We start from the raw sequence: 22,007 nt of genomic DNA, 5'->3' as shown, positions 1-22,007 counted from the left end.
TGCAGCTATTTGACCCATGAAACACAAGGCATTAAAAACTCTGGAGTAGGCTTTAATCACATCAGACATAAAAATTTACCCATCTGATCTTTCATGCCCAGCACTACTCATTTTCTTTATGTTCTTTATCAGCTTTCCTTCCTACAAGCCTGATGAAATAAATGCATAAAGTGATGGTTAGAAGAACAGAGGCCTTTCTTAAACTAATTCAAAGACTAACACACGTGGCTTTGTGACCAATCTGCTTTAGATCCCATTTTCCAGACTCTGAAAACACATTCCCTCATCTTGGAATGTTTATAAAGATACAGAAGAAAGAACAAGCTCAAGAAAATTTGGGACAGCTAGCTAAGGAGATGCAGCCTATATTTGACTGCATGTCTAAAGCATGCCTACATCCTGAGGCACTTCAACACCAGATGTTAAACAACACGGTACAGACTGAGGCTGGCACCTGAGTCCTCCTCAGGCCTGGGCTCCAACCATCACAGCACGATGCCGTTTGCAGGTAGTACAGTAAACACCTAGCATTTGTCTACCAAGTGGAGATCCCTCCAAACAGCCTTGCAAGGAAGGGAAAAGGAAGCCAGCTCTTGGGGTTTTACTTCTCACCACGTGTTTTATCACGTCATCATCTAGAGCCTTTTGAAAACGGACCCTGCGTTACCAATCCCGAGCTAGCACCATGGCCTAAAGCTTACAGCATATCACACACAATGAATTTACTGTTCTGGAACTCATGCAGGAAGGAGATCAAGAAATTTGAGACCTAATTTGAATTTCTCAGGTTTCTTCATGAAGATGGATTCCTTTGACAAAACTCCTGGCAGCCCTCCTGTAGATTCTGTGGTTTTCCACTTAAGAGGTCTGTGCTCAGGTCAAGCAAGAGCTGGCCCCTGACAGAGACAGAGAAGCCAGGGAAATGGGTAAAAGCTCAGTATATTTTGATGGAAATGAGAGGAAAAGAGTTCCCCCCACTGAACATTAGTGAGTGTAGTTACTAAAAGCATCCAGCCACGGGGAAGAACGATGGAAGAGAGGAGAGGAATAGAGAATTTTTCCATACTAGCATATAATCAGTAGAACATGGTGTTCTGAGTAACACTGCTCACATTCCTGAAGTTACTCCCTTATCTGTTTGGGCTTTTAAAGATATATTTATAAATAAAGATAGATATTATATAAATAGCTATATTCATATTGAAAATAGATAAAAAATACGGGACATTCTTGCAAAAGCAGGTGCCATCTCAGCCATGGAAAAAGCTGGGCTTGTGTACTGTTATGCATGTGATAGCTTCTGTTAAACAAAACTATACCCTGAGTTAGGACCGAATTCCTGCCTGATTGTTTCTCTGCTGAGACTAGAAATGCTTCCTCTACCCGTGAAACATACTGTAAAGCAAACTACTCAACAGAGTTTCATTTCAATGATGAACCTCAGAGAAATCCTGGAAGAAACCTCTGCAAACACAGAAGAATCACTGCTGCTGAGAATTTTTGCACAGAGTAACAGCTCGGCCAAAGTCACACATTTCCAAGTCAATGACTCTACGGGAAACCCTCACTGCAGCAGGCTCCTGGCAGGACCTGCGGACCCACGCTGGAGGTGGTTTGCTGGCTTTGCTGGGCAAAAGCAAAGTCAAGGTCAACCCACCAAACCTCTTTAAACATCTTTCTTTCTTTAAAAAGAAAACAAATGGTCCTTCTCAGAAGTATTGCTTTAAAGAAAAGGACAAAATGGTTTTTAAAGGCTTGCAGGCTACAGGAAACGATGCTGAGAAAGTGTGCTTCCTCCAGAAAGCTGAAAACCCCGTTGATGATGAGGAGTTGCTGAGCTCCATCCCTCCAAGGGGACATGTGTGCTTGCCTGGAGGAAATGAGTGGCGATGGAGCGCTGGCAGAACAGAGATCCAGAAAGGAAATATGTCAGGTCCACGTTTTATTTCCTTTCCTGAGACAGGACTGAAAGGCTATTAAATCTAATTTGCCGCTGAGACTACATCCTGTCAGTTAAAGCTCCCTGACCAACACAGCTAGCAACATTTTGCTTCATCTTCTCCACCAGACTGAACGCAGCCTGCCTTCAGGTCGGTCCTACTGAGAGATGCCATTCCCTCGCTCCAGACCCTTGCTTGCAACCGCAGGAATCCCTCGACTGCACTTCGCTGGGGACGGTGCAAAGCAAAGCAAACCGCAGGAAATCACCATCCTCTCCGGGACTCACCCTTTGATGGGCAGGGGGGGAGGTCGTGGGGCTGATCAAGTCTTGATTTTCCATGAGGTTCCCATAATCAGCCATGCTTCCCTTGAGAGGCAGAGGAGGAGGGACGTCGGGGATGTCGGAGCTCGACATACCGTTCAGCTCCAGATCTGTAAAAACCAACACCGAGTTAACTCTTTCAACAGCTGAACCAAATCCAAAGATCCAGGCTGCACCAGCTCTTACAGCATTGCTACTGCGAGAACGCTGCACATGCCAGACCTTTGTCTGCTCTTCTCTGCCTCTGTAATTATCTGCAGTTCATCTAATAAGGGATTTCCAAGGCAAGCAGAACAAACGAGCCAACCCCCGCATCGAGGGAAGCACGCACTGTGGAGTCACGTTGGGCTAAATGCTGGGATAGGCTCAAAACACTTCAATGATCCCCTCTTTCCAACAGAAAATAATTTTTACTTGTGATTTCACGCCAAAATATTCATCACTTAGCAAATATAATTTTCCCAGCTGCATTTGCACCTTGCACATTAACACACAATAGACGTTTTGTAACTGCCCCCAGTAAAATAAAAGCTTCTTGTTAACAAAATGCACAAATCAAAGCTTGTAATTAACTACATCTCTCTCAAAAAAACCTTTCAAACTCCAGGTAACTATAACACATGAGGAGCCATTAGTTGTTGACTAAATACAATCATGGAAGAGAAAGTACAAAACATTTATTGTTACTGTCTTAGGGAGAGAAAAGTCCCTTTTCTTGGCAGATAAATGGTAGGAGCTATGTGCTGCAAAGGCAAAGAGCCTGAGGGACAATGAAGTTTATCGAGGCCTGAGTGATACAAAGGTTTTAGTGTAGAAATCCACCCACAGTGTATTTTAGGGTAATCCAGTCATTTTAACACAGGCAAAACCCACTGTGAGCCCTATGAGATATGAAACCTGATTTGGCTTTGATCAGTTAGGGAAGTGTTTTCATTTAGGACATGAAAAAGGGTTATTTTTGTTATCCTAGGATGATTTGTGAGAAGACAGGAAGACTTGTTTCTGCAGATATTTTAATTGCAAGGTTCCCATCAAGATCTCACAAAAATGGGTCCTTTTATTTTCTCTAAGATGGCCTCTCACTGACACAATCTCACTGTAAGGTGGCTGTATTGATTTGTTACTGAAAGCTATCGTTTTACTCTTCAGCCTTTCACTTGATCTTTCAACTAGGCCAGGAAGAAAAGTATTTTCCATCCAGAGAATTCAAACTTTCAGTGGCTTCTGTGTCAGACTGAAAAGTGTTGTTTGTCCTCTAGGACCTGAACTTCTCATCAATTTTTCCATTGCTCCTGTTTTTCCTCCTTCTTTTTCTACACAAAGAGGATTTCTCCATTCCCCAAACATTCATAATACTTTCCTTTAAATATCTCCAACACAACCTCCTCCTGCTAAGCACATGTCATTAAACATGTAACTGGACAACAACTCCACACATTTGTAAGTAAATATTGATGCTGTGAATGAATGTTCCTTTCCATCTAAAGATCAGAGGCATGTGAGACAGTAAACCTCATGAAAAAGCTCCCTGACATACACCCTGCACCTCTCACCCATGACTACATATCTATCGATGTCCTTGTTTGCCTTTTCCATGCAGTTTGGGACAATCCTGGCAGATGTTTGGAAAATGGCACTGTCTTTACAGTTGTAGCTTTAGCTACGGTTTTAGCAGATCTTTGCATCCTGCTTCAGAAAAGGGAAACCTTTTTTTGGTATTTAATGTAAGCAAGCCATGTTTTTAGGTCTCCCTATATACCTTGGATGGAAACTGAAAATAAGTGTAATGACAACACACTATCACCCAAACATAAAGTGAATTTAACTGCCCTGAACACTTCACCTTTGCATCGTACATCATGGTACAGTATCTACTGATTTCATCTAAGCCATTACACATTGACTAGTAGGTGTTACCAAGAAGATGGTAAGACAAATTGTGTTAGCAGTTACAGAAACTCTTCCTTTCTTTAGACCCATGGAAAGGCAGGTGGGCCACGTTTTCACTATCAAGATGTGGAGGCAACTCGAACATCTGCAATACTCTGAACAAACTGGACAGTCACCAACTGTCCATACAACTGCATCCTGCTCTTCTACATTCTCCATCTCCTGTTACAGCTCTAACTTTCTGCAGCCCCCTCTGTGTTCCTCCAGCCTGGATGTGGCACCTTCACAACCACATCCTTTTGCAAGACAGCAAGAAATACCTGGAAACGTGGACGGAATATTCCCATCCACGTGACTAGCTTGTAATATACATTAACAACACATTTGCATTCAGTCTTGCAAACTATTTAGTAGCACAACAATATTCTATAATGACAGGAATGATTTGCCTCGACTAGTTAATGTCTCACAGAGTTTAATGAAATGCAGGAGTCATCTACCCTACTGCAGAAACAGGTATCGAACTCCACCTTCAGTCATTTTCAGCTGTGCTTCAAGAAGATCTATTTGCTACAGATCTATCAATTTTCTCCTGCTCAATGCAGCTGAACTGTACCTCACCAGCTCTGTCCCTATATGAATAATTACTCATCATTTCTGGTTTGCTGTCGTTATTCAAGATGTTTCATCAGACTGCTACGGCCTGAATACTTATTTCTCGCTGGACACGTGCCACTGAGAACATCTTCTGAGCTGGCAAGGGATCAGTTAGATGACTTTCCTCCTGTCTTAACCTAATGACCAAATTTTACACTCCATTCTCTTAAACTGCCAGCTAACAAGCAAGCAGTATTGCTTAGCAACCCATTAACTGCTTTTAGCCAATTTGTGCACCGAAGTAATTTCTTTCTCCTTGGAATTCCCAAAATGATTTATCACCGCTGTTCCTCAAACCATCACAGACAAGTCCCGTGGATTTTGCAATAAGCTGAACCTATTTTATGTAACCCCCATAAATCTCCAGCACACAGACATAAATATTCTCAGAAACACATGAGATAGCTTCAGATGCATTTTAAAAACACAGATCAAGTTACTTTTAATAGAATGTACACAGGAAGAAATAATCCAAGTCAAAGAATATCTTTTGCAGGAGTATTTACACTCTACTTCTGTGTATTTCAATCTTTTATCATCCTGGTAGCTTTTGGCTATCAAAACTGTACAGAAAGGAGAGTTCACTCTTACAAAATACTCATTTTCAGTGTCTGACTATGCAGAGGAGACACTGCACTGATTTGCACTTGCTTATCCCTCTTTCACAGGTTTCCAGCTTCGGATCATTAAAACAAAGCTACATCCCTATTAGAAGATAATTCTGCTGCTATAGATTTGTAAAACAAACACATTTCTGCTCACAGGACATACACCTGCAATTGGCAACAAGAACTTCCCAAAACACTCACTATTTAGGTGGAAAAGGGTGCAAAAAAACAAATAAAAGTGCTCATATATTCTCTTTATTACCACTGAGCTCTTAACTCCTGTGCTAGCATTTGGGTACACATATCAAAAAGATTCTCTTTTTGGTCACTTGCTAGCAACTGAAAACTCAAATACCAGTTCTTGGGAAACAGCAAAAGAAATAGTAGTTGTGTTACACACAGGTTTGCAACAGGGCTTCCTGAGGACTGAAGCTAATAGACTGTCTTTTACAGAAAACATTAAGTGAAAAATGTCAATGTCAAACAAAAAACACATCAAAAAGACCGACTTTTTGTTTTGCCTTCTGGCTTGTACTCACTGTGTAGCAAGTAACAGTTCTTTTAAGGGTCAATTACACTAGAAGATGAGTTTTATTCAGTCTTTTTGCTCCAAAATACCCCAAATATCAATATACAACCAAGAAACACTAATTTTTGTCAGTTTCCCTATACATAAGAAATTGTTAATGACCAGTTGAAAAGGAAAACAAACTTTTCTTAATGCAACAACACTGACATACTTTTTGTTGGCAAGTGCAAGGAGCATGAGGTTGTGAGTTAAGTTCCCATTCCTGCAAGCAATCCCACAGCCCTGGCAAAAAGACCAACTCAAACCTGAGTGTAATGCGATGCTCGGGAAACACATCTCCCCACGACAAGCTACAATGCATAAAGTCTGGCAGGGAAGGACAACTCAGCTGAAGAGACAGACTTACTGGACTGTATGCTGAAGGAAAGCTTGGTCCGTGGCGTTATAGGCGGTGGCGTGGCCTGGGAGCTGGGCGGTGACGGCGACACCGAGAAACGCCTCTCGCTTGAAATGACGTTTATGACTTGGCTTTTTGGCCTCTGTGGTCTCAGTGGGCTGATCTGTGCAGGGACAAAATCAGTGAAGGCATACATGTAACTGAGGAGAGGGTATTTCCCCCACTACCTCCTAAACATCCACAGGGCATTGGTAACACGCAATACTTCTGATTTAACGCGGTATTTCACGGCTTCCACTGTTTTTCCCTTCTCCTCAGGAATCACAAGGAGATTTAATGCACACACCTTCCTGTAGGCTGGTGTGTTTTTCTGAAGCAATGAGCCAATTCCCCACACACTTGCTTAGTAACAGCTAAGGAAGTCAGCATCGTCACACAAGATTATGCAGCATCCAAAACCTTTCTTCTCCTCTCCTGTGGCTGTGCTTCCCTGTACAAATGTATCCCTTTGTTTGCAAAGTGCAGCTCTCTCTGAGGAAGACATCATCTGTCCAGAAACGCTTTCTTGATGGTGCCTGTTAGTGTATTTAATTCACTGAAACATCCCCATTGTTTTGCTCTGGCTGCTTCACAGTCCATTTCAATTTTCCCACCAAAACCCCATGAAATGATTCTTGTCATCTGATGGGCAACTCACACCTTTGTTACAGTGACTCCTCTCACCCAGTTTAAACCTGCACTCTGCTGTTTGTTACCCATCCATCAGCCTCCATATTTCTAGTAATCACAGCAAAGAAAGGAATGTTTTATCACAGAAAATGGAGCAGTAGCCCAAAGTGAAGAGGGGAATTACACCGAAAGCCCTGCATTAGGACAAACCACAAAATGCCAGCAGCACTTCAGGTTTTTTTTGAAGAATCTTTTCATTTCACAAAGTTTTTTTTTCAAGTATGTTGTGAAGGAGAAATCTAAAATGAGGTATGAGTGCTGCCTTTTACTTGCAGAAAACAAACCCTAAAAGGATTTGCATAAAAGGTTGTGTGCCTGAGACCCTTCCACAAGAAAGGAATGACCATAAAGTATGTAACTTTGTTTTGAAAGTCCACCAAGACTTCAGCAATCTGCCTGAAATTAAAATTCATGTCCTAAACACTCTAAAGATTTCTTCTTGCGAGATCTTTTAAAGCATATTTTTAGGAGAACGGATAGGCAAAGTAATCACTTTCTCAGAGGCATATCATTATGAAAAGGCAACTAGGGAAAACAAACTAATTTGTTAGGAAGGCTGCAATACCAGAATCGACAGAAAACCCAACAAGTAGAATCAAGTTCCTAAGTTAATCTGGTCTGTAGCTACTTGTCTGAGATGAATTTTAACTTCTTCTGTGACTGACAAGCTTGGTCCTCTTGAAGCTTCACATAAATCACGGTTCTGCTGGGGAACATGAACTCTTTGGAGACCAGTAATCTATAATCAACCCATTGCTATGGGGTTTTTTTTTGTCTAATGAAAGCAAAATCAATAGTGAGTGATGTTAGATGCCACTAAATCCATAAAACATACAGGCTGTTATTCTAACACAAGCTTTTGAGTGGTCTGTTAACTACCTGGCTTCAGTAGTCAGGTTTGCTATCAGCTGATGGAATCAAAGAACTAACAACAAGAATTTATGTTGAAGAAGTTTATGTGATACTTAAAAGGAGATATAAATCTCTAGGAAACTATAAAGACATTACTGATCATCTTCACATACCAAAGCGCCTAATTCATCTTCTGATAAGATCACAGTAGTACAAGATCTGTGTAATTAGGCCTTGGGTTTTGATCAGTCAATAAATCCATTATGAGAACACTGGAACTTGGAAAGAAGTCTTTAGCCGCACAACTTGACAAAACAGCCTCCGAATGCTCCTTTGTAAAGAAAAGGCAAAAGCCCCATGAAATAACTGTCAGGTTTATATTCTTCCACAATGATTCATTTCACTGGAAAAGAGAAGCTCCTGTGTAAGCAAGTTCATCACTCCCTGCAACTCCCTCACACGAGGTTGTAGCGAGTTGGGGCTCAGTCTCTTCTCTCAAGTAGTGAATGACAGGACAAGAGGCAATGGGCTAACGTTGCCCCAGGGGAAGTTGAGGTTGGAGCTGAGGCAGAACTGTTTCCCTGAGAGGGGTGTCAGCCCCTGTGCCAGGCTGCCCAGGGAGCTGGGGGAGGGCCCAGCCCTGGAGGGATCCCAAAGCCGTGGGGCTGAGGTGCTGAGGCTGAGTCAGTGGTGGGCTGGGCAGGGTGAGCGGAGGGGTTGGACTCAATGATTTGAAAGGTCTTTTCCAAACCAAATGATTCTGTGATTGTATGATTCCTACCCACAGAGCTTCCTGGTCTGCTGCAGAAGGAGGAAAGAAGGGCTTCACTGCTCTGGTGTTGCCAAATGCAAGCTGGATGTTATTCATTCGTGCATGCTTTCTGCTGTAAAATCCCCAAATATCTTACAAGTTAGAAATAAAAACCCATTTAAGAATCTACCAAATAACTGAAATCCTGTAACTGAACCATCAACAGTTCTAAAATCATGAGTTCTAAAATCCTCAGCAGAAGGAATCCAGTCACTGTAACACACAATCCAGTAACTAACAGTAGTTTATTACCAAAATCACTAAATAAACTAAATTACTGAAATGCAGTTTATGAATAAAATCTCACTTTAAATATCTGGTTTTATTTCCATTTCTATTCACATCTGGATTCCAACTTTGTTTTGGGGAAAAAAAACCCCTTAATTCTCTCCTCCTCTGTTTCATCATCAATGAAATAAAGCCTGCTTCTTTCTGCTTCCAAGCTCCTAATGCAAGATAAATCAAAATGCCTTTTTTCTTCATAAAACAGAGCAGTAACAGTACTTTGGGAACAATTTCAACTTAAAAAGGGAACTTGCACATAGTGCAGCCCATAAAAGTGTAACAATGGGAAAGCTGAGTTCTTACCCACAAAAGATAACAATTTCCCTTTTAGGTCATTCATAGGGGACACACATCTCCAGAGTGAAACAGTTTTAAAACAAGACAAATTTTATGTTTAAATTGCTTGACATTAGCTGTCCGAAACTCCTGAAGGCAGCTGTGGGAACCGTACAGCCACTCTTGTAAACTAATCTCAAATGTGTTCCCTCTGTTTCACCTACAAGAGAAAATGAACCACACTAACACCAAGCATTAAAAGTGGACCTGGTCATTTTGGAGCGCATCAAGTAGTTTGCAGATACTCAAGAGAGTTTTTTTTCTCACCAGTAGACTGCTTTTGATATTATTGATCTATTTCAAGAAGCTCAAAGTAACTGTAAGTAACTAATTCTGACATTTAATTGTCCTCCCTCTCTATAACCAGGGGAAAATTAGTCACACAAGTCATCCACGGAAAGCTCTTGACTGGAAAGAGTGGAAAACTCGAGTTAAACAATGTTGGGCTTCACTCATCTTTGTTCTTCAGATGACTAATGGGAATATGCCTTTAAGGGTTATCATGTCCTCCTTTCAAGCCAGCATTTGCATTTTTCTGGTCATAGGCAATCTTCTCCAATGATCAAGACCTCTCAGAGAAGACAGCGACCTTGCAGTCACATCCGCCAGCTCTCCAGCACCCATCTGGTCTTACGGATTTATTCAAGTCCAGCTGACTGAACTGCTCTGAAATACAACTTTCTTCTTCTCTAGCTAATGCTCTTGTCCCACAAGCTCTGCAAGTCCATCTGCAGGAGATGTGGGTGCAAGTCTCACCATTCAGGCTCAGTCAAAGCCAACTGCTGAAATGTGCAGAGTTAAACGCATTGCATCAAATAGATGAGACACACAGAAATCTACTCAAAATGTATTTGCTGTCTGAAAACACTCTAAAGAAGATGCTCACCTGACTGAGGATTCCTCCTTTGGCAAGAGGAATCTTCAGCAGTTTCGGGAAAGAGCCTGAGACACACAAAAGGGATTTTACCTGAGCTTTTTGATGAACTAATACTGGACCTATGGCCACATCAGACAGAACAAGTCTGATCTTCCAAGATGTCAGAAGACACATCTGAGCTCACCTCTGGATGGAAAAGGAGGAGCAAATCCAGAAAACAGAGAACTATGTCTGAACATCTAAGTAATATTATGCTATGAACAGAAAGACTTAAAGGACCTAATCGTCACAAGTCAGACAGAAATCATTTTGGAAGTCCAATGCAAGTAAAACAGCCACCAATGAAAGACTCTGCTGAGTTAAAAGCTGGCTCTACAAGTACTTGTAAGAACTTTTAAAGGAATATTCCATTTATTTCTGAAGGGCAAGGTTTAGGCTATTGGCCTCAAACAGGTGTCCAGGCAGAGATTTGGAGGTTATGCTTAGTTCATGCACTCCCTGCCCCAGCTTCAAATGGACTTGCTTTCCATTTTAGAGCTGAAACTTCTCAAGTTACCTCAGCCTTCAGGACACTTTGAGTGAATTAAATATAAGCCAAGAAGAGAGGGCTTAACAGATATGCCCTGTAGTTAATATTCTTACATATAGCCAGCAGTGGAACTGCTTATGGTTTTCTGCTCAAAATAGCCCTTCAAGAATTCGTAATTGCCATGCACAAAATGACCTTGTAACATTTCCACCAAAAGGAAAAAATGGCTTGCAGTAGTCAGCTGAAAAATGAGAAAACCCACCACAACCTCTTGGGAAGCACAAATGCAAAAGGCTGCTAAACTGGCAGCATTTCTTTTACTTGGGATGTAACATCTGTTCCCTTTATCAAATACTCATATACAGGTTTGGGTTTTCATACGAGAGACCACGATGTTTTCACACTGTCAATAAACCCTGCTTTCCTTCGATTCATTCTCAAATATATTAACATTGCAGAGTATTCCCTTAAAAGCTATTTTGGGGTTAAAAAGAAATTAAACCATAAAAATCAACATTGTTATTTGTAAAGAGAAAGAGCATTGCCCAGAACTAGAGAACTAAAACATTACTGCTAACACAGTTACCGTTTCTGACAGGATCACTGCTTCAGACTGCTGCAGAGAAATATCAGTTGATTTAAATTCTTTATCAAATATCTCTTGATGCTTGCTGTTCCTTTTCTCCTTCTTCTTTTCCTTCTTATCTTTATCTAGGTCATCCTTGTCCAATTTATCCTGAGACCTAGAATGCATCTTTTTTGGCAGGAGGGGCTCCAGCACAAACCTAAAGAAAATTGTTGTTACTTAGACAGATAAACAACTATCTTCAAAACACCTACTTTTCATTTCCATAGCTCCCCAAGTCTCACTTGAGCTAACGATGCTTTGCTAATCCATGAAAGCTCGTTAGGGAGAAAAGGAGGGGGCAGAGGGTCATAACAACCATCAACTGTCTCACAGTAACATTTACTGCAGGACTGCTGAAGGATCAGCATTGTGGATTTCCCTGCCTTGTAGTAAATGTACTGGTTTACAGCTACACAAACACCTGAGTTTTGCTGGATGTGCGTGACACCACAAGCAGTTTCCCATCCAGCACTCCCACTGTGAATGCTGTGCCAGCAGGGCAGGAGTGCCAGCAGACCCCTGACAGCCCAACGCACATCAGCACTACACGAGTGTGGGGAGTTGCACAATGCATTAAAGAGATGTTCCTCTTGGAATTTTTGTTGTTGGTGGAGAAAAAGGATGTATTTATTCCCCAGAGAAGGAGTAACAGCTGAGAAATTGTTTTGCAGAGGTGTAGTGATTTTCTGTGGGAACATGCACACTATGAAGTGCTTTCTAATCCTTGTAGCTCATCAAAATTATGGCACCTTGTCACACAAAAACAAACAAGATCATCCTTAGTGCAAAGGAAACACCTACACATTGCACAAAAGTGTGAGATATAGAGGCTCAACCACAGACACAAGCACCATTCCTGTCTCCAGTAACACCCTGAGTGTGTATGTTTGGTTTTGTGTGTGCATGAGGATATCGATCCACACCTCTGCTCAGGGCAGGGGCAGCCAGGGGGGCTGAGCTTAGTTGTTCTGATCTTACAGATAAACTGAGGAATGAAGAATCAGTCAGGTGACAGGGTTAGAGCAAAGTTAGTTTCCAAGAAGCAGATGTATTTTCCCACCCAGAATGCTTCAAGTGTGTGGCTATAGGCAAGGCTGATATATTACTACCATGAGCTCTGCAATTTTTAGAGTCCAATGCTATTTTTTCTCCTGAATTCAAAGGAAAAAAAAACCCTTTAGGAGTTCAATGAACTGCTAAGGGAATGCTTCATTTTTTGAAGGGTGTTCACTTTGTAAGAAAAGCATTATTCTAAGTGACATTGGAACTCTTCTTAGCTAATTTTCACTCAGTAATTTAAAGGAATGTCTCTTATTTCACCTTTATTTTTAATGACTAGTTTAAGTAAAAGGTAAAGAGACATTTAGCTATTAACGAGCTAAAATACTCTTAGCTAGACAAAGTCTTTTAGAATGTGTTTTATATGATAAACTACGCAAACAACTAAAATCATACCCTGGTCAAAATGATACTGACAGATTTCTAGAGGATGTCTCAAATCATCAAAATGGAAACCAAACCAAAAAACCCCAAACAAAGAAACCTGCTTAAAATTTTAACACTGGAAAAGTATTTACCAGGCCCTGGGGATGCCAGCAGGTACAGGCCACAGCCTCTGCTGGGAAATACTGGAGGACTCAGGTTTCAGACAGTTTGCAGTGAAGTTTATCTAATCACCACTATTAGCAGCATTATCCAGCAGCAATACCCAGGTTTTGTTTGTTTGTTTCTTTGAAGCACTAAAGGTCCTTCAGTTCTGAGCTGAAGTTGGCTCATTTGATGGAAAGATGCTCAAACCAGTACCTGTGGCAACAGCCCCAGAGCCGCTGTGACCCTCAGAACCAAAACCAAAATCACACAGATTGTGAGACAAAACAGCAAGGTTTTTCACCCCATCTTACAGACAGGGGAAAGGGAGGGCAATGACTTGCCTGGGGCCACAAAGCACATCAGAGTGACCAGAAGACAGCTCTCCTGACCCCATGTATTTTTGCCACCTGAACTGCATATTTTAGCCGCTTCTGCTCAGGCTCTGCTGGGCTGAGGGCAGTGACAGCCTCCTCACAGGCTGATTGCAAGTTTACAAGAGGAACTGCTATTCTTCAGAGGATGGTTAATTGCTTCCCTCCCAGGCATGACTATTGTTAGTGCTATTAATTATTTGTATGTAACGTGTTGGTGATACGACAGGCTAACGCGCTCTGCTCCTGCTCCAACAGGACTTTCACCAGATGGCAAATCACACAGGCCCAGTGGGACCTTCCTGCCTCCAACCACTGCTTCTAAGTGCTCAGATTTGTTCTAAGTCCCATCTTAAGCAGTGAATAAACCCAAGGTCCTGTTTAGAGTGAGCCTTATACGTAGGGAGTTGTAAACCACACGCTATTCCAGCATCTGCTTTGAGTTTTCTACTGTTTAAAAGCTCCAAAGCAGGAGAAGCTGGAGATGGCATTAAATATAAGTTGGGTGATGTGGGCAAGACAGTCTGTTGGCTCCATTTGTAATTGAGTCTTTTTTCCAGCTTCATCTCTAACCTCAGAGTTAACATATGAAGAGGAAAACTGACCATAAACCCAGTCAGCTTGGTAGCTACACGGGTGAACTTCTTCCAAGTTTCCAACCACACACACGACTTTTGCAGCCATTTAGTTTTTCAGGTGTCTCATTATGTTATTTACATATGATGATTTTTCTTCTCCTGGTCAACTGATCAAGCAAATGAGCGTTTTTTCAGGTCCTCTCCATGATGATAGTTCATTACCATTTCCTCACATGCATTCCAGCTGTTTTTCCCTGGGCTTGGAGCAGGAGCTGAGCTGCATCATGATCTTTTTGAGGTTTTTTTTTCAGTATACATACTGAGTAGACTCATGAGATCCCTCAGAACTGCTAAATGACACATGCAAACACAAAGCTGGGATGGAGATGCAGAAATTGGGAAAGCAGTATCCAATGGAGAGAGAAAAAGACATGCAATGATTTTGAAGGCAAAAAGAGAAAGATGTGGGGGCAAGCAGGGAAGGAATCAGTATTTTTCTGCTGAGACAAAGGAAGTTGCCCACTGTCCTGGGATGGTAGCTACCCCCAAGTTCTAGCAAGACAACTGTCGTGGTCAAATTAGTCCAAAAGCATTATTGTCTGTGCTGTCCTACATTTACACCAACATGACTCACCATGTAACGATACAGAGGGTAATGTAATGAGAGCTCAATTGTACTCTTTGCTCTTCTTCCCAACGGGGGAATAAATTGCTTGCAATCAAGGGAAGTATCATGTTGGTCCTGAGGTGCTGTACTCAATTTCACTTCACGCTTTTACTCTCTAGTCAGGTACTATCTCTCTCTAAAGTGCACAAGGGGCACGAACATTTCTACCACAACTCTAAGTCAGAAGCACTTCAGAAGGCTTTTAAAAAACAGCAGCCTTCGTCAAATATTGAGTGTCTGGATTAGGGGAATGTTTGTGGGGGAGGAAGAGGGAGAAGTGACTTCTGAGGCTGCATGGAAACCCCATAAAGAAAACAGATTATTGTGTTCTTTTGAGGGATGCAAGTGTGCGACAGGGCTTATCAACAGAATTCCCAGTGCTCATGTGAAATATCTTGATAACTCTTGAAGTACAATCTTGCCCTAAGCAGCTTTTCCTCTGGCAGCAAAAGTGAGGAGAAATGCTTGAGCAGTTAGCTAATCCCTTCCCTCTCCCAGGCTCCACCTGCTCACTGCGACAGGGCCGGCTGAACACACGTCTCATCAAAGATCACTTCTCAGTTACTACACCTGCAATACTTACAAGGGGATAATTGATCTCCTGTTTGTCTGGGGGTTTTTATTTGAATGCTTAGGGAGTTTTGTTTAACTTTGTTTTAAAGATGAGCAAGAAGAGAATTATCTTTATCTTGGTTAAAAGAAAGGATAAGGAATACAACTTGAGAGAAATGTGTCTATAAGTTGGTGGGTTTTTTGCCAGTATTAGGCCATCCCCCCTGTCAGTCACACCACTGTGTCACACTAATGCTTCTGGAGTATTATGATGAGCCAAATCTGGAATAAAATACACTGGGAAAAGACCCAACCAAGAAAACCTCCCAGTTCCTAAAGAGGGCAAACAAAGGCTCATGGCACGCCAGAGCAGTCAGTGGGATGTGAAGGAGTAACACTGCGATAACACTGAGATCTGGAGTGAGGTGGTGGCAGTCCTCAGCACCTACTGATGTGCAGAGCAGATCATGCTTTGCAGAGATAAGCCCCAAAGCACTGTTCCCTGCTCACCCATCGGAGCCAGGCCGAGAGGGTGTGCTGTCCGAGGAGATGGACGACACCGACGCAACGGACAGGGGTCTGGACGACGACGGCATGGTGAAGGATCGCACCATGGAACGGGGCCGACTGCCTCGTCTCTCATCCAGACTTGAAAGCTGCAAGAAAAGAACAGAGGGTCTTACCTCTCAAGTCACAATCCAGTCAATATCTGCTTACTAAAATAATGGCTCAACGTTTGTGTGTAGCTTTGTATTATTTAACTAGACCTCCTGTTTAACAACAAAGAAACAAACTCCAAGGCCTTTTCAAGGACTAGGAAGATATATTTAGGTCCTCATAGGTACCTCTACAATTTTAAACATATTCAAAAGATTTATTTGTTTCAATGTGCTTTTTACATCTGAGCTTTAAAAAAAGAGCTTTCTGCAACAGGCTTTCTCTATAATCTCTGTAACTGAAGGGTCTGCCCTGTCAGTGTACTTAAATCAAACGAGGTTATTAAAAAAAAGCAAAAAAACCCACTAAGAGGAACGTGATGTCAAGAGAGCAAATGTGGAGTGACATCTAGGTTAAGAAGGAAATATATGAAAGGGTTTCCTTCTGTAGGTTTCAGACAGTTTGAGAGTTGTGAATATTTATACAAGCTTTGTTAGTCATTAATAACTGATATATGCATAAAATAATTGAACTCTTTCAGTCAACAAGTACGAACCTCACGCTGTTTAATTGCAGGTATACTTTCCACCCTGTCACCTACTGGCAAATTGGCCTTGTACAAGGAAGACAGAAGAGATAAAACTCCATCAACCCTGACAACTCTTACTGGTGGGTAGAGTGAAATTAGGAAGATAACACCACCTGTGTGTGACTTTCCAGCCGTCTCCCTGATGATGGAAATGTATGTTATTGAAGTGACTGACATGCAAGTATCATTAATGTCAATTATTCTTGTTCTCCTTGGGAATAAATTACTATTTGAACTTTTCCTAAATATATTAGTGAGATGGGAATGGAAGGACTACAAATGCAGCACCACTTAGAAGGATGCCACAAAGTCTGGCACGTTACCCACAAGATCTCTGTGTTCCCATTAAAAAAACAAAGTCATTGCTATAGACAAAAGTGAAAATTAATCCCTGAAGGAAGGCCTGTTGTAAAATACAAGAGGATACTTCAGTGGCATGTACCTCCACTGAGGGTTTGGGCACTCAGAGAGCAATGGCATTTGGCATGTTTTTGCTGCCCGCTTTCTTGCTGCCTCCTTAGTCTACACTTCCCATCTCAGTGAGCAGAAGCTCCCTCCCTCACCATATCCCCTGCATCACCCTCTCTTCAGAATAAATCTGTGGGATTTGCCAGAGATAATTTGGAGCCTAACTCACACCCTGCTTATATTGATGGGACTGGCATAACATCCATAAACTCAGCAGCAGGCACCCGTGAGCAACCATAATGAGAACTGGATGAAGAGGGTGCTGCTTTAAGGCTGTTCAGGTGAAGCTTGGTTCCTTCATTCTTTTCAGAATCAGCTTAGTGACTGCTGCTTGTTTAGGAGCAGAAATACAATTGAGGGATTTGGAATTGTTCTAGATTCTTTTTTTTACTTTCTCAATCTTTTCCTTTCTTAAGCTATTAAGGACCAGATTGCAATGAAGCTCCCATCTGATACTCTTGCCTTGAAGGGTTTAAGGGCAAAAAGGTAGGAAGGGCATGAAGAAGACATTGTTTTGTCTATGATGTCCTCTCTGTACAACTGTGCTTTACACACTGAGTTTTCAGGTACATGGCAAACCCCATGACTGCATGTGTTTTCAGCCTCATGGATGCAGAGACAGCCTTCAAAATCTGAGCCCATGAAAGAACGTCTGTCTCAATGCATATGTGAACTGATGCAGCACCTCCAGAAATGATGACTCAACCCTAGCTGGGGCAACCTCGCTTTTTGCATTTCCATAAGGAAGCCACCACTCAATTGAGTGGGGAAACACCTGCCATTTGATATCATGTCCTTTGCCTGCAGGGTCATGCTAACTGGCTTTCTTATTAAAAGGGATTAATTAATGGGATTACAGTGCAAGCTCCTGGGCAAGCCAGGGACGGAGATGAGACAGCAGTGCAAAGTGCAGGCTAGCAAGCTGCCTTTCCTGTGCCATGGCTGCCAGTGATTTCCTTTGGTTTTAGGCTGCCTTGGCTGTCAGAAGGTGCATCTGTGCAAGCTTAGAAATAAATCACTGCCTTTCAGGATAATTTCACACCATTCCTTTTTGTGGGAAATGGTTTCTGTTACAGGACATTCTTGAGTTGAAGACGAAGCAGCACCTGAACGGAGCTTGTTAGGATGACAAATGCAAGAATTCCAGCACTACTAAACCTCACTGAGCAGCAGTTATCTATTGCCAGCCTACATTTTAGGTGGTGCCAGAGTAGGTGAGACAGCACAGTACCGTAGGACAGCACAGCCCTCACATCTCAAAAGGAACGACACCTATGCAAAGGTGATATTCAGCTCTAAAATCATGCTACAGTGGCTCCCCCCATCCCCCCAATGGAACACTGAAGAATTACTTGACTTTCAGGGAAGAGATTCAGGAAACATGGAAACTGTTCCTGTGCTAGAAAATGAAAGTATGGAGGCTTTCTGAATGCCTCTTATAGCGGCTGCTCAGTACTTAATAACGTGATGGCCACTGGGAACAACCAGGCAATGCTGCATCACTGTAGCTTTTGTAATCTGTGGGATCTGTAACACAGGAACACATGTTTAGGGGACATGAAGGCAGAAGGCTACTCACGGCAGCGCGGACCCCGTACTGTTTCTCCACTTTGTCTTTCAGCTGCCTGAAGCAAGCCTCCATCCGCTCGTGGAACGGCCGCAGCGCCTCCGTCACCTTCTCCCCGTGGATCCGGATGCCTTCCGCCAGGAACGGGATCTGCAAAGCAGTCAAACACTTGCTTTGGTTGGAGAAGACCTTTAAGATCATCAAGTGCAACCTCTCCCTTCACCCTGTCCAGCCCATCACTAACCGACAGCCCTCAGCACCTCAGTTCCATGGCTTTGGGATCCCTCCGGGGATGGAGACTCCCCCAGCTCCCTGGGCAGCCTGGCACAGGGGCTGACACCCCTCTCAGGGAAACAGTTCTGCCCCAGCTCCTCCATTTCTTCATGTCCTATCACTTGTTACTTGGGAGAAGAGACTGACCCTCACCTCACCGCAGCCTCCTGTCAAGGAGTGTCAGAGAGTGCTGCTGTGTCCCCTCAGACTCCTCTTCTCCAGGCTCAACACCCCCATTCCCTCAGCCCCTCCCCAGCCCCTTGTGCTCCAGCCCCTTCCCCAGCTCTGTGCCTGGCTCTGGCCACGCTGCAGCCCCTCAGTGTCCCTGTGGCAGTGAGTGAGGGGCCCAGCACTGACACAGCCCTGGAGCTGCAGCCTCCCCAGGGCCCAGCACAGGGGACAATCCCTGCTCTGCTCCTGCTGCCACACTATTGCTGATCCCAGCCAGGATGCCCTTGGCCTTCTTGCCCCCCTGGGCACGCTGCTGGCTCCTGTTCAGCTGTTGGTACCAGTCCCCCAGGCCCTTTCCCTCCAGCAGCTTTGCAGCCCCTCTGCCCCAGCATGGAGCGTTGCATGAGGTTGCTGTGGCCCAAGGGCAGGACCTGGCACTTGGCCTTGCTAAACCTCAGACAACTGGCTCATCGTGCTCTGCCCAAAGCGAAGGGTTAGGGCAAGACTCCCACGTGGGTTGCAAGAGTGAAAGATCTCATGGAATAAAACCAACAACAGTAGTATAAGTGACACCAATAACAACAACAGTAGCAATTATCATCACCACCATTCATTGTACACAAAGCAGAACATCGGAAAACAAGCTCCAACAAATTTTATACGTGATTTCCTTTTTCTCTGTTAACCCAAGTCCTTTACAATTAACATGTCCTTAGTTCTGCCCAGTAACCACGTACTGGAGGCACAGCTCAATTAGTACAAACACTCCTGTGCTGTTATATTCACAGGCCTCCATGTGTGCCAACGTTAAAGTGGCCAACACTCACACTGGGTCATTAGTATCAGTCCTTCCCCAGCCACGTGAAAACAACACCTTGAAGAAGAAAATACTTGTAGGTTTGGTTTTTTTTTAATAAAGTCTACTTCTAAAACTGCAAATGAGCTGCATCCTTGGACACTTATATATTGCACTGCAGTATTTATTAATAAACAGTTTTATATACTACCCATTTCTCTGTAGAAAAATGATTTAATTTTCTCTGGGAACAAAACATAAGAGGGAAAAAATAAATAAGTTCTCTTTTGTAACTGAAAACAATAATTTATCTTCAAGGCTTCTGTCACAGAATTTCCCTGCCAACACAGGATTACATAATTAGTTCATAGTGTGGAGGTGTAGCTGACCTTTTGAAATGTTTTAAGAGAGACATTTTCATTCCCATAGCTATCCAGACATACCATTAGAATTTTCTACCTCAAGCTCAGGAAAAACATTTCCTCTTCCAGGCCCTTTTCAGCCCACACAGTGCTCTGATTCTAACTTAGATATTCTCTGCAGCAATCAAGCTAAGAGGCTTCTTCTTAATAATTCATAATTAAATCATAATACTGATTAAAACCAGATTTTTCTAATAAGACTGAGCAGCAATCAGAAGGAGTAGCTTTATTAGTAAGGAGAATAATAAATACACAGATGAATTACAGATGAACAAACTCAAGAAATCTTATCAAGATGATTCTCTGTGACTTGGCACTACATAAATGGACACAGTTTCTCCTCCTAAAAGGCTACAAATAGAAGAAAAATGAGGATTTTTTTCTTACTGTAGCCACTTCTATTTATAGCCACATGGCTCTACAAACATTAAACAGTAAAATTAGAAAACTTCCCTGCTCTGAATAAGTAAATGAATTTCCAAATCTTCATAAATGTCAGGCCCCAGTGTGACCCTCCTATTTTGCAGGGATAGGTGGTCACTTGGCTCATTTATTTCAGAGAACCTGCTGACTCCTTAAATGGATTCCCTTAAAAAAACCCAAATTACCAAGATGAAGTACACGTGAGGCCTGAAGCTTCAGCTCTGAGAGAATCCTGACAGATAGAAAATGTACTAATGAGCCCACCCTAGGCATCAGCCACCTCCAATTTACAAAATCAAGCCATATGAAGTACATTATGGGTTTTCTTGTAAGGAAGCATCCTACACAGGAAAAAAAAGGCAAGTGCCTCCTTCTGTGCTCCAAACTGAAGGTGCTGAGGAGGGTTTCACTGTTGGTATACACCAGGTGTGTAACACCAGCAGTGGAGAGCTTCTGATACTCAAGAGAAGAGAAATAATAGGAGGGTTGATGGCCAAGTCTGTTGAAGGGGTTGGTGTGGGAGAGCAAGAGCAGCTGAAGGCTGGTGCCTTCCTGGTACAGAAACAGTTGAATTAAGAGATGGAGGAATTGGCAAGAGGAGGCACCAGCTATGAGAGAATAAAAGGAGACCAGAAACCACAGAAGAAGAAAACAAGGCTTGTCATTCTTGAACAGAAACTGAACTCAGTAAACTCCCTGTGGCTTTGCTACAGAACTGTGAGATTTCGGGCACAGAAATTTGGTCTTCCTATCCAAGGCCATTTGATCCTTTAAACATTTATCAAGTGCAGACTGTTCTACCATTTCTGCTTCACCTTCTTCTACTAACTTCAAAATTCACCCCATGTCTCCTTTCCAGTCACTGACACAGCAAAATCTGGGGAGGGATGACTATGAATTTTAAACCTATATGAATCCTCGTTGGATGTAGAGACTGAGGCTGAATTTTGCCAGTTGATTTGGCTTTGGGGCAATGGGTGGGTTTGCTTAGGGCTCTAGTTCAAAACACCCCACTGGGCACCCTTGCCTTTGGAGAGGTGAATGAAATAAACAGAGGTAACGTAAGTAGCTGAGCTAGAAATGAATGAGCTGAATGCGAAGGGAAACCAGCTCAAGACAGCACTTCATAACTCTAATCTTTGTTGATTTTATAAGGTTAAAACTTCAAACATGAAAGTGGCATTATTATTTGTTTTTAAAGCAGACTTTTGTCTTCTCGTCTGAAAAGAATGAAGAAGCTACACAGATCTGACTCGTTAAAGCTAATCTTAAAAGAAAATCTTGCATGATAATAAAAATGTCATGAAATGTCATGAAATGTCATCACAAGAACTCAGTTTGGTGTGCTGCAATTCTTCCAGCTACGCAGAAGCAGCACAGGATTGGGATGTGACACACTAGCTTTAGCATGCCATAAATCCATTAGGTAGATGCAGAACAACTAATGTCATCGATCATGCATTTCATTACCATCATTTCGATCAATCACTTC

General features: G+C 42.5%; 1 protein-coding gene across 2 annotated transcripts in view; it reads right to left on the bottom strand.

Moving 5' to 3' along the window:
- The window catches only part of DOCK1 (dedicator of cytokinesis 1), a 285,055-nt gene that overhangs the window by 7,822 nt on the left and 255,226 nt on the right, over positions 1–22,007 (bottom strand). For both annotated transcript variants that reach the window (XM_062000751.1, XM_062000752.1), the window contains exons 47-51: positions 18,443–18,580; positions 15,660–15,805; positions 11,350–11,548; positions 6,354–6,507; positions 2,228–2,373 (exon numbers count right to left, since the gene is read on the bottom strand). In XM_062000751.1, the coding sequence (XP_061856735.1) occupies positions 2,228–2,373; positions 6,354–6,507; positions 11,350–11,548; positions 15,660–15,805; positions 18,443–18,580 (783 nt within the window). The remainder of the gene's footprint in view (positions 1–2,227; positions 2,374–6,353; positions 6,508–11,349; positions 11,549–15,659; positions 15,806–18,442; positions 18,581–22,007) is intronic.

Source organism: Colius striatus, chromosome 8 (assembly GCF_028858725.1).
Source record: "Colius striatus isolate bColStr4 chromosome 8, bColStr4.1.hap1, whole genome shotgun sequence".
Classification (NCBI taxonomy): domain Eukaryota; kingdom Metazoa; phylum Chordata; class Aves; order Coliiformes; family Coliidae; genus Colius; species Colius striatus.
The sequence above is the reverse complement of the archived record's forward strand: the minus strand, read 5'-3'. Positions and strand labels throughout refer to the sequence as shown.